Below are 13216 nucleotides of genomic sequence, written 5' to 3' on the forward strand. Positions count from 1 at the left end.
ACACTCGTTTTTATTACGAACGACCCGTCGATTTAAACTTATAAGTTATATAAAAAGGTACGTTCTCGACTTAACTAACCGTTATCCGAGTTTTTAAACTACTTACGTTCTTTAAAGGAGTAAATAACGCTTTTTTTCGATAAATTTAAAAAAAAGACTTTTTATTTTAAGTTAAATAATTAACTTAAGTATATATTAAACGGAACTATCGATTATAAAAAGATTAACCTTCGAAACTTATACGTAAAAACCGAATTATTATTTATATAACGGGTAAGAAATCGTTTTATTAATAATACCCGTAATTCGTAAAAAAGTCGTAAACGACTTAACGATAAACCGTAAAAAAACGTATTTTAAAAAAAGAAACGTTAATACCGTTCGAACGGTTATAAAAATCGTAAAAACGATAAAAATATAACGGACTTTTAACCTTTTCGTTTATAAAATAAAAAAGAGTCGTAAAAAAAACCCTCGGTTACTTACTTTAAGTGTAATAAAGTAAAATATTATATAAATAACTACTTAAAAAACGTACTTATTTAAAATACTATTATTAAAAAGCCCGTTAAGTTAAAAAACCCTTAATTACCTCTTTCGAGTCCGAAAAAAAAACGATAAAAATAAATTTAATATAAACTATTAAAGAATACGTTAATAATATATTATAAAAGAGTCGAGAAAAAAACGACTATTACTTTAAACACTATTACGGGGTTAAATATCGTAAGTATTTAATTCGTAAAACGACTTTAACTACGAAAAACGAGATATCCCGATTTAATAACGCGTTTAATAAACGTCTTCGAAACTTAAACATTTAAAATTTAAAACGTCTTTATTACTCTTACGGATTTTTACGAAAGGATTAAAGAGACGATTTACTCTTATATCGTACTTGATAAACCGAAGAGTTTAAATATTAACCTTATTTTATTAAGTATTATAAGTTTAAAAACGTTAAATATTAATATTTTAATAAAAGTACTATAACGTTTTACGTATAAAACTTTAAAGATTTATATTAAAACTTTAAAAAAGTTTATAAAAATTATATAAAACGAGACGGTAATATATACGGTTATAACGTTCCCGATAATTTTAAGTAAACGTCTTTATAAAGACTATCCTTTCGATATAAAAGAGTAAAAGACTCGTAAAAAAGTCGTACTACTCACCGAGTTAAAAAACTTTACGGATATCTTTAATATATTTAAAACGATAATTATCTTACCGTTTAAGTAGACTAATTATACTATAAATCTTTTATTAAACACGTAACCTTTATACGGAACGATTTACCCGATATTTAAACGGGAACTATAAAAGTTACGACTTTATATTAAAAATAACTTATAAAACGAACGTATCCACCCTTTTAAGTTATTAATCGACGTACTTATATTATTTATATTAAAAAAGAATAATACGTTATAACTTTACGTTAATTATTAAAGGTTAAATAAAGTTACCGTAAAGAACCGGTATACTTTTTTATTAATTTTTAAAATCTTAAATCGAATAAATAAAACCTAGTTTTTTTTTTAAACTCGATATTAAAAATATTTATTATCGAATCCGGATTAAAAAGGGTAATAAGTAAAAGACTACGTTTCGTATACAATATAACTACTTCGAGTATATAGTTCTTCCTTTCGGTTTAATTAACGTTTTTACTACCTTTTAATATTATATTTATATAACCTTATAAAGGTTAATTAATATTATATATATAATATATATAAATAACGTTTTAATATTCTTTTAATCCCGGAAGTAGTACGTACGATATTTATATAAAGTATTAAAAAGACTTAAACGAGCCTAGTTATATATTAATTTATATAAGTATAAATTTTTTATAAATAAAGTAAAATTTTTAAAATTTATCCTTATACGTTATAAAGTTAAAATAAACTTAAAGTAAATAACTATTATTATAAAGTAGTTAAAACCGAAGTCTTATTATAATATACAAGTATTTTTAAAATTTTATAACTTTTATAAACGATTTATCCTTACGTATTCGTAAATTATAACCTTACTTAATAACCTTTTAAAAGGTATATAAAATAAAAAAAAACCGGGAATAGTTACGTTTTCGACTCGTAAACGAGAAGTTTTCGACGAGTTTAAAATATATTTTAAAAAAACGCCGTTATTAAAGTACTTTAATCTTAAACTATAAATCCGACTCGAAACGAATACGTTAAAAAAGGGTAACTTTAAGGTATTATTTTAATTAAACGAATAATGTAAATATTATTTAATTACTTTTTAATTAAAAAAATAAAAAGGGTTAAAGTTAAACTATAACACCCTCGATTAAAAAATAATAATAATTATAAAGAGTTTTAAATATTAACGATAATACTTAAATAAAAGTCGTTAAAAAGTCGAAGTTTTATCGGACTACGTTAATTTAAAGACGTTTATAAGTTAACGGAAACTAAATAACTAATAAATTAAATAATATATTTTTTTAATCCTATTTAATTTTAAGATTAAATATTAAACCGGGAAAAGAAACCCCGTCGACGCGTCGTTATATCGTTCGGACTATAAGTTTAACGACGAAGATTATAATTATAAAAACCTTTTACTTATATTATAATAAAGGTTAACGGTAACGTAATAAATACTAATTTTATAATAAAAATACTAATAGGTTTATAATTAAAACTAAAAGGAAAAGGTTACGCCTTTATAACGAGAGTTAAACGAGAAACCTTTATAAGTTTAATAAATTTAAACTCGTCTTTAAAAAAACTAGGTTTAAACGAAAAGTTCGAAAGTCTCGTCGTTAACTTACGACTTTTAACCGAAACTACTTATAACGTAGTATATTTTAAAGACTTTAATATAATTTATAATTATATAAAAAAAAGTTACGTTAATAAATCCTTTTACTTTATTATAAAACTTATTATTAACCTTATAAATTAACGATTCGTTTTATATAATAAAACGAAACGTTACGTAAGTAAGAAAGTTATAAGACTTTTAATAAAAATTAAACTAAAACGGATTATTAAAGTACCGTTATTATATTTATATCTCGGTAAAAAGTTCGGTACGTTAAAAGATACTTAACCGATATTATAATAAACCTTTAATAGGTTACTTTAAAAGGGTTAAAATAAAAGAAATAATAAAAAGAAAATTTTACTAATTAAGTATAATTAAGGATATATATAAATTTATCGATTCGTATCCGATTTATTAACGAATCGTTACGAGAAAATATAAATTATATAAAGAGTTATAACCCTTATTAATCTTATAAAGACTTTAATAAAAGATTTTTATAAATTTTATTATAAAATTACTTATCGTTTATTATTAAAAAAACTAGTAAATAGTATTTTAATAGTAATTAACCGATATATAAAGATATATCGTTTCCTTTTTATTTTAATTACTATTACGTTTAAAAGACTAGTACGAATAGTATATATTAAGATTAAAAACCGGTACGGGACACTTAAAAGAATCGTTTTTAATAAAAAAAGTATATTTATAAGTTAATTTTAATTAAAAATATATATAACGTTATTAATTCGTCGAAGACTTTTAATAATATACTATTTTTAAACCGATAAATAAATTAAACGTATAAATTAAACCTTAAAATATTATTTAAGGGTATTTTTTAACGACGAGTAATCGAATTAACCGTTACTTTTATAAAACGTAAAGTTTACGGTTAATAATACTATTAACGTAACTATTAAAGTTATACTTTTTAATATACTATACGAATATAATTTAAATATATATATTAATATCGAGGTCGACGTTTACGAAAGGAGGGTACTAGTTATTACGGATAAAATCGAAAAAATTTATACCTTTAAAAAAAAAGTAGAGAATTATTAAAGAAAAGTTTAAAAAACGTATAAAAAATACTATAATAAAAAGTATTAATTAAAAGTTTTTAAAGTAAAAGATCTCGTCGTATTATTAACGTAAAATCTTAAACTATAAGTAGTTAAAAAGAAAATAACACCGAAATTTATTAAACCTTTTAAAGTTATTAAAGAAATTAACTTATAAGTATATAAACTAACACTATTATAAATATATAACCGTATTTATAACGTATTCTCAGTCTTTTTATTAAAACCTTAAAAGTCCCGAAAAAGGGAACCGGTAAAAAAGATACCGTTACCCGTACTCGAAAAGGATTAAAAGGAATAAAAGGTAAAAGTAGTTAAAAATAAGACGAAGTATAATAAAAAGGTTTACTACTTAGTAAAATAAGTAATATAACCCGTAAAATATAACTAGTGGGTGTTTAAAAAGGATATAGAATATATTAAAAAGGTTATTTAAGATTACGAGGAAAAGTATAAAAAAATTACTCCGTAAAAGAGAAAGTAGATTTATAAAATTACTATTTAAATTTAAATAACGACTTTATAACGATATATAAGTGTTATACGTTAAAGGCGTTTATTTAATTAAAAGAATATAAAGAACGACTTAATACGTAAACGACTTAATTATATACTCGTAACGTTCGACTTAAAAAAAAACTATTACTAATATTTAATACGACTTAATAAAAATAAACGGACGATATACGATAAAGACGTTTTTTAAAAAAAAGGGTTAAAACGACGTTTACGACGTTTTACGTAAATAAAAGAAAGGCCCTTTTTAATTACGTTCCGACCGATTAAGTTAAAAAAGATACGACGATCCTTTAACTACTTTTAATATAAAGGATTTTTAAACTTAAGTTATAAGTAAAATCGTTCGGGATTCGACTTATTATTATTAATAGTAAAAAGGATATAATCGTAAGTAACTTACGACTTTATTACGATTTCTTTATAAACGGTCCGACTTACCGTTTTATTAAAGTTAATAGTTAACCGGTAAACTTTTTTATAACCTTATACGAGTACTATTAATCGGTGTATAAATTCGTTTACGATATATAATAAAGTTAAAAACGTTTCCTTATTTAACCTTAACGAAAGGTCGATTACTCCGGTAATAATATAAAAAACGATATAAACGTTTTTTATAAGTAACGTAAAAACCTTCTCGTAAAAATAATAACGAACCTCGTATTATTAATATCTCGTTACTACTTTATATATATATAACGTAAAGTTTAATAAAGGTTAACGTTTTAAAAGTTATTAATTACGTTAAAAAAACAAGTAATATATATATAAACTTAAAGGTTAGTAGTAAACTCCGGTTTAAGGTCGTCGTTATTTTAAATCCTTAACGACTCGTCGTCGAATTTATTATTTATTACGTTACTCTCCTCGTTTAAGTATATATTATTAAAGGTATTACGGTCCGACGTTTTATAAGTAAAACGTTAAAAAACCGTAAATAAGACTTATATTATAAAAGAAGTAAAAATAATATCGTTAATAGTATTCGAGTAAGTCGTAAAAGTAACGGGAGTCGTAACTGTTCGAGAACGAGTCGAGTTAAAAGAGTTTACGATTACGTTATAAAATATAAGGTTATTAAACGATTAAAAACGATTAAAACCCGAAAGAGTAGTAACTTAAAAACGAGACGTAAAAAAAGTAGTCTTAAAAAACGGAATAAATAAAACTATAAACGAATTAAACGATAAGTTTAAAAAGAGTAAACGTAATTAAGATTCTTTTATAAATAGTAAAACTACTTATTAAATAAGTCGTAATATATTAAGTCGAGGTTAAAAAGGTTTAACGATTATTAAACGACTCGTAAATAAATTAACGTCGATACGTCGAACGATAATACGAGTACGGACGCGTTTTTTAATCTTCGATACCGTAAGTTAATTAATATAAAAAAGAATAAACGAATAACGAAGTAAGTTTACGGTATACCGGATAAACGTACGGTTTAATACGGTCGATAAACGTTAAACGATTAAACTCGAATTACTTACGTTATTATACGAGAACGGGGAAATAAAAAAGAAAGACTATGAAATTCTTATTATAATATCGTTTAAAAACTTATCTTTACTACGTTTTTAACGTTAAAGAGTTTTAAAAAATATATTAAAAAATAATAAGTAAAAGTAACTTTTAAACGAATAAACTACGATATATTAACGAATAAAAAAAGTTGTTAAAAAAGTTCGATTAACGATTTATAAACGATAAATAGTCGATAATTTTATAAAGTATTAAAGAAAAAAAGGAAAGAAAACGAGTTACGATTCTTTTATAAGTAAAAAATAATTTATTTAAAAAACGTTTATTAAGTTAAAAATAAGTAAAAAGTAAAAAGAGTAAAGGTAAACTATAATAAAGGTTTAGTCGAGTAATTAACTTTATACTTACGTACGAGAAAGAAACGATAAAAGTAAATAACGTTTATAAAAAAAACGATATTTACGAATAAACGTTTCGGGTAAAAATAACTTACGAATACTTATTATTACTTATTTATTATATAACTATACGTATACTTTATAAAAAACGACGACGTTAAATAATATTTATATTTTAACCGAAAATAAGGATATTTATTTAAATATCGACGTTTAACGATAAATAGTTTAAACACGTTTAACACTTTTAAACCTCGTATTATATCGGTAACCGATAAACCGGACTATTATATAATATAAAAGATTATAAAGTAACTCGTATACGAATTAACGGACTATTATATATAACTAAAAGACTAGTTATAACTTTTAATACTCTTTACCCGAGTAAAAGTAAGGAGATTAAAAAAGGTCGTAAAAAGAATTAAAGTTTAATTTATTAAAAGGGGAGAATAATTATTATAATCGATTCGTAACCGAAAACTATAAATCAAGTAACTTAACTTATATAATAAAACACGGTGTAACTAGTCCTTAACCACACACTAACGTTACGTTAATAAAAAACCTTTCTTTTTAAATAAAAGGACTCCCTTCTTTCCTTTAGGAAGAAGGGGTAAGAATTAGTCTTTATTATAATATACACCTACCTTCGTCCTCGAAACTAATACTTTTTATTAATTAATTTATTGTGAAAACCTATTTTAAAATCACTTATAATAGTTTACGAATATAAGATCGTTATTATAATAACGTTTATATAATAATAAATCGTTTTAAATAAATTTAATAAAATAGTACGTAAATATATTATTTTTAAAAAAAATATTACGGTTATAAAATATTAGTTTATAACTTTAACGGTTTTTATTTAAAGACTTATCCCGTTAATTACGGTTATAACTACAGTTATTATTATTTTAAAAGTCTTCTTTTAAATATACGTTTATACGATCGTAAAATTTATTTACGTTATAACGACGGTATAATTTACGACCGTCTTTTAAGTCGTCCCGTTTATTTTTATCACCGTTACGTCGGAATTTTTTATCTTAACCGTAGTTACGTTATTAAAACTAAGATCGGTAGTCGTTAATATTACCTTTAAAGTGGTTACGACTTTAGTTATAAAAGGGTTTATCGTATTATTTATCTCCGTTAAAAACGGGAACGGTGGTCGTTAAAATGATTATTTTAAACCGGGTTAACGTTAAACGTAACGTTAACTTCCGGTTAAATATAATTAATAATAATAAACGATACGACTTATTAATTCGTTTACGTAGTATTAAAAGAAAGAAAGGTAATATTTAAAAAAAAGTATACGTTTAATACCGTATAATAACGATTAAAATTATTTTATTTTAATAGTCGAGTAAAGATATACCGTAAAGTAGTTTATTAATAAATAATTAAAGTTTATAATATAACTAATTATATAACGTGTTTATAACGGTCTCGTTATTTTAATAACTTACGAGACGGTTGTACTACGTTATAAGTATAACCTTAAGTTTAAATACTTCCGTAAATTAAAAATTATCGGGAGTAACTATATTACGTTATAGTTATTATATAGTATTAGTAGATTTAATACGGAACTTATTTTTAAAAAGGGTTTTTTAATAAAGTAAACTTATAATTATTTAATACTTTATTTATATTAATAAGTTTTAATATTATTCGTATTTTTTACCGTTAAAACGGGTTTATAAGTTTTTAACGATAGTTACGTTAATACGGTTAAAAGGATCGTGTACTTTTTAACTCTTTATATTTTAAAGGAAGTTATTTATAAAACCGGTCGTATTACGTTGTTTTAAAAGACGGTGGTATAGTTAAAAACGGAGATAAAAAACGGGATAGTTTTAATATTCCACTTATTATTAATACGAATACTTATATCCTTTTATTTATTATATTCTTCGTATAATTAATCGTAACGGTCTATTTAATTTATTCTTTAAATAAAGAGTAATATTACTTAACCTTAAAGTTCTCCGTATAACGTTAAGTAAAAGAGATCGTCTTTAGTGTTAATACCGAAAGTTATTAAACCTTCGTAAAACGATAGTCGTCGAATACCGTAGTTTAAACCTATTTAAATAAAAGTACGTTAAAGTCCGTAAAAGTTCGGTAATTCGTTCGTATTAATAACCCGTCGTTTTATTTTAAAATACGTAAACTTATATCTTCGTATCTCGTTTTTAATTAACGTTATATAACGAGTAGTTAATAGTATTATTAATAATATATTATAAGTATAGTATTTAAAGACGGTTTAACCGGTTTTATATTATAATCGATTCGTAACCGAAGACCACGAATCAAGTAACTAGACTTACATAATAAGGCGCGGTGTAACTAGTCCCCAACCACACGCTAACGCCACGTTAGTGAAAAGCCTTTCTCCTTAAATAAAAGGACTCCCTTCTTCCCACCGGGAAGAAGGGGTAAGAATTGGTCTTTGTTATAATACACACCTACCTTCGCCCTCGAAACCAATGCTTTTCATTAACTAATCTATTGTGAAGACTTATCTTATAATCACTTATAATATTTTAAAACCTTTATTAAGTTAAGTTTTTAAAATTCGAACGATAACTATTGTTATCGAAGAGTTCGTTTTCTTCTTTATATAAAGAACCCGTAGTTTAGTTTAAAGAGACGGATATTATCGGTAAACCTATTAACGTTAACGGAGTAAGTAATAAAGTTAAAGAAACTATTATTTTACGAGTCGTTATAATTATTAAAGTAGACCGGTACTCCGTAATAAAGGTTAAAGGTTAAAAGTTAACGGATTAATTTTGAAAACGGTTTTTTATTATATATGTAATTACGGTTTTTAAAGGTTAACCACTATTACGTTAAACCGTTATAATATAAATCGAGTATATATTTAATTTCCGAAGTTATTAAAGAGTTTATTAAGTCGGTTACCTCGGTCTTTTTATATTTTTTTAAAGTTTTAACGATACTTATAATCGAAAGTGTCGTAAAAGGGTCGTCGTTATCGTCTTCGTTATCGAAAAGTTAGTCTTTAATAATTATAATAAAAGTTAAAGGTTATAAAACGTTTTTATAAAAAGTTATATTACTTTATAATATAATTATAATAGTTTCGTTAATTAAAAGTTATTAAAGTTAAAAGGTTAATTAACGGTAAAAGATATTATCGTTCTTCGTATTCTCGTCACTCGTCGTAATCGACACCGAATACTTTATATTAATAGTAAAGTGTTAGTTCGTAAACTCGTTAAGGTTTTAAATACGATTAAGATATTTTAAAACCGGTTCGACGATAACTCGTCGTCTTTAAATCCCGTTATAACGTTAATTAAGTTATTTTTTAAAACGTCGTCGTCGTTTTAAAGACCGTATCGAGTACTTTTTACGGGTTAATTTATTACGTTTAAAGTTATTTATTACTTTTTTTATATTAAAAAACCGTAAAACGGTAAATAAAAGTTTTATTAATAAAAAAAATTAACGGGGGTTTAACCGTTTATAAAGGTTTATTATAAAATACGTCGATAAAAACGTATTTAACGGTTTTTTTACGTTTTAATAAAAAGTTACGAATTATTTATCGTATTTTAAATAAAAAAGTTTTTATATAACCCTTAAGTAAACTTAATAATCGAAGTTACTTAAAAATAAAAAGTTATTACTAAATATTACGTTTAAACGTATTACGTTACTAGTTTCGAGATACTAAGTAACGGAATATAAAATAAGGTCTTACAAGTATCACGATTTAAAATACCGTACTATAGTGTAAGTCTTGAATAAGTGATGTGATAATATATATAATAAATGATTATTGATTCTGTAAACTATTTATATAAACTTGAGGTCGGAGAAAAGGTCTAATATAGCCGTCACATAACTTAGTTAAGCGGTACGTGACTTGGCGTGATACTAGACTCCCGTAAAGGGAGTCTGCGCGTGACAAACGCCCTACCTTATAAATATTCACACTATATCCCTTTTTACACTAAATTAATAAATATAATACACCATAGTACTACGTACGCGACGGTCTAATTGACTCAGTAAACGGAGGCTGTAGTCGTACACCGAGGAGGTGCCTTAGGTACTATAGTTAGTCAGATAGGCCTAGCGCCCGCCCGTATACCTAAGAGGGTCGTAGAATCACCTACACAGAGGCGGTTAAATAAACTAATCTCCACTAGATTAAGGCACATGCAGCACAAAATGTAAGGAAAGAACACTAAAACTCGACGTTACACGACGTATTATGGTTTTGTAGTTTGTTTGCCTTACTCCTGTATGAGAAATGAGGGGCAGAAAAAAAATCTCCCACGTCTTCCAACGCCACCCAAGCAAGTTTCGCAAAGCAAGAGGCTAACTAGTTATGATCAAAGTCCGACCCTCTAATTGACAGGCGGATTTTGCTATTTCTATTATTCCGACCCTCACACCTGTGACCACCGGGCGAGTTTCCGACACATATCAAACAACTTTTGCACTACTCCGTAACCACTATGGACAGTGGCGACCCCAGCAAGCCCACAGGCGAGGAGGAGGAAGCTGATCTTTACAGTATGTCGGTCTCCGGTACCTTGCCGGCATATGTTGAGACGAAGTAAGACTTGCTGACTTGGGGTCCCAGACTTGCTTGGTGTTGAAAATTCAGCGACAGCAAGTGAAATTAAAAAGGCGTATCGAAAGGTGAACTAGGCGTGGCTCCGAAACAACCGTACGAGCCTGTATGTATGTAAAGGATCCAGTTACTGATTTAAATGTGTCTCATTAGGCTGCACTACTGTACCATCCCGATAAGGTACCTAAAGACCAGAGGGCAGAATCCGAAGTCAAGTTCAAGGCCGTTACCCAGGCGTACGAAATTCTCCGCGATGATGAAAAGAGGAAGCTTTATGACCAATACGGCATGGCTGCCTTCGATTCAACCCGGGGTGGGCCAGGTGACGCCGGCGTCGACTTGAACGACATGCTGGCGCAGATGTTTGGCATGAACGTTGGCGGTGGCGCCGGTGGCCAGAGGCGCCCGAGGCGAGGTCGTGACGAGGAACAGCAGTATAAGGTCACCCTGGAAGAACTATACAAGGGTAAAACGGTCAAGTTCGCTGCAAACAAGCGTGTGATCTGCAGTCAGTGCAAGGGCTCGGGCGCAAGGGAGAAGGTGAAGCCGCAGCAGTGTGATAGGTGCAAGGGTGCCGGCGTACGGGAAGCTTACCGCCAAGTTGGGCCCGGCCTTATCCGTCAAGAAGTACTGCCTTGTGACAATTGCGATGGTACTGGGATGTTCTACAAGGAGAAGGACCGTTGTAAGAAGTGCAAGGGTAAAAGGACTGTTGAGGAGACGAAGGCGTTGGAAATCTATATTCCTCGTGGGTCCATGCAAGGCGAGCACATTGTTCTTGAGGGCGAGGCGGACCAGTTTCCTGACCAGACTCCCGGTGATATAGTTTTCACCTTGGTGGAGGAACCACATGAGATCTTTACTCGCGTTGGTGACGACCTATCTGCGGAGCTCAAAGTGACTTTGGCAGAGGCCCTAGGGGGGTTTGCCCGGGTTGTACTAAAGCACCTTGATGGCAGGGGCATTCACCTTGGGCACCCTCGAGGGAAGATCCTGCAGCCTGGTGAGATCCTCAAGGTGGTAGGGGAAGGTATGCCGAGGAAGCGAGGAGAGGAAAAGGGAGACCTTTACTTGAGCGTGAAAATTACGTTTCCGAATGCTGGCTGGCTACCAGATGACGATGCATATGAGACGCTCTGTAAACTTCTCCCTATTCCAGAACCGTCGATATCTGCCGAGGAGGTCGACGAAGTCGAGTACGAGACTAATGCTGACATTGAACAGGTAAGTTCGTTCATGTGCGTCTGCTTCTCGGCTTAAACTATGACTGATTTTGTTTGTTCCAGATGGGAGGCCACTCGTACCATTCAAGACCTGGTATGGTTTGGGAGGACGAGGACGATGATGAAGACCAGAGTGGCCCACAGTGCGCGACTCAGTAAGGACTGTGTGAATCCTACCGTGTAATGTTTATACGGTGGTTAAAGTTATAATTTAATTTTATTATAACGTAAATAGTTACAATTAATCCCTTAGATAAAGTAACAGAATAAATACTAAAATCAACTAAGTGATATTATTATAAATACGATTCTTACTTAAAAAAGGTACGTGACTTTTGTTAAATGGGAGCTTAACATTATACCTAACGTTACGAAATTAATATGTAATATATAATATTAATATAGTAATATTAATGTAATATTTTTCGTCGAATATTAAATTAATATACTATAATTAATATTAATATCATATTCTATTATATATAATATATTATATGTAATATTAATAAAGGTATATATTAATTATATTATATTACAGTTAATATTATACTAATATATATTTAAGGTTAAGACTTAACACAACTAAGTGTAAAGGAATAAGTACCTAAGGCCGAAATCGGACGACCGTAAGTATAACTCAGTAAAAAAAAAGAAATAAAAAAAGATAAGAATTTAAGTATATTAAAGTTCTCGAAACTTTCGTTTAAACGACTATTCTACGATACGTGGCCGTTCGTAAAAGGATTCTTATATATTCCATTTAAGTGGAGAAGTTTATAGAGTTTTTATAGAGTCTTTTTAGTTTCGTCGTCGGTCGTGTTAGTATATAAGTGATAATAGAACTTGTTAAAACCTTTTTTTCCGTTTTATATAAGATTAAAACTTTTATCGAGTTTTTAACCCTTTTTAGTTATATAAGTAAGATTAATAAGTAATAACTTACCGATTCTTTTTCTTTTTATATTATTCCTTTTTTTTAAAAAAAATATCGTTTTAATATTAAAAAAGGTTAAGGTTTTATTATACTTAAGTTTACTATTACGTTTAAATACGTAGTACGTT

General features: G+C 28.1%; 1 protein-coding gene across 1 annotated transcript; it reads left to right on the forward strand.

Moving 5' to 3' along the window:
• Positions 1-10812: 10812 nt before the first annotated feature.
• Positions 10813-12313, forward strand: SPBR_04963 (uncharacterized protein; the record flags this gene model as incomplete). Its single annotated transcript, XM_040763240.1, has 5 exons — positions 10813-10870; positions 10941-10999; positions 11085-11961; positions 12091-12155; positions 12218-12313. 5 exons carry the CDS (start codon positions 10813-10815, stop codon positions 12311-12313), a joined length of 1155 nt encoding a protein of 384 aa, XP_040615199.1.
• Between the last annotated feature and the right edge of the window lie 903 nt (positions 12314-13216).

Source organism: Sporothrix brasiliensis, assembly GCF_000820605.1.
Source record: "Sporothrix brasiliensis 5110 chromosome Unknown Cont21, whole genome shotgun sequence".
NCBI classification, from domain to species: domain Eukaryota; kingdom Fungi; phylum Ascomycota; class Sordariomycetes; order Ophiostomatales; family Ophiostomataceae; genus Sporothrix; species Sporothrix brasiliensis.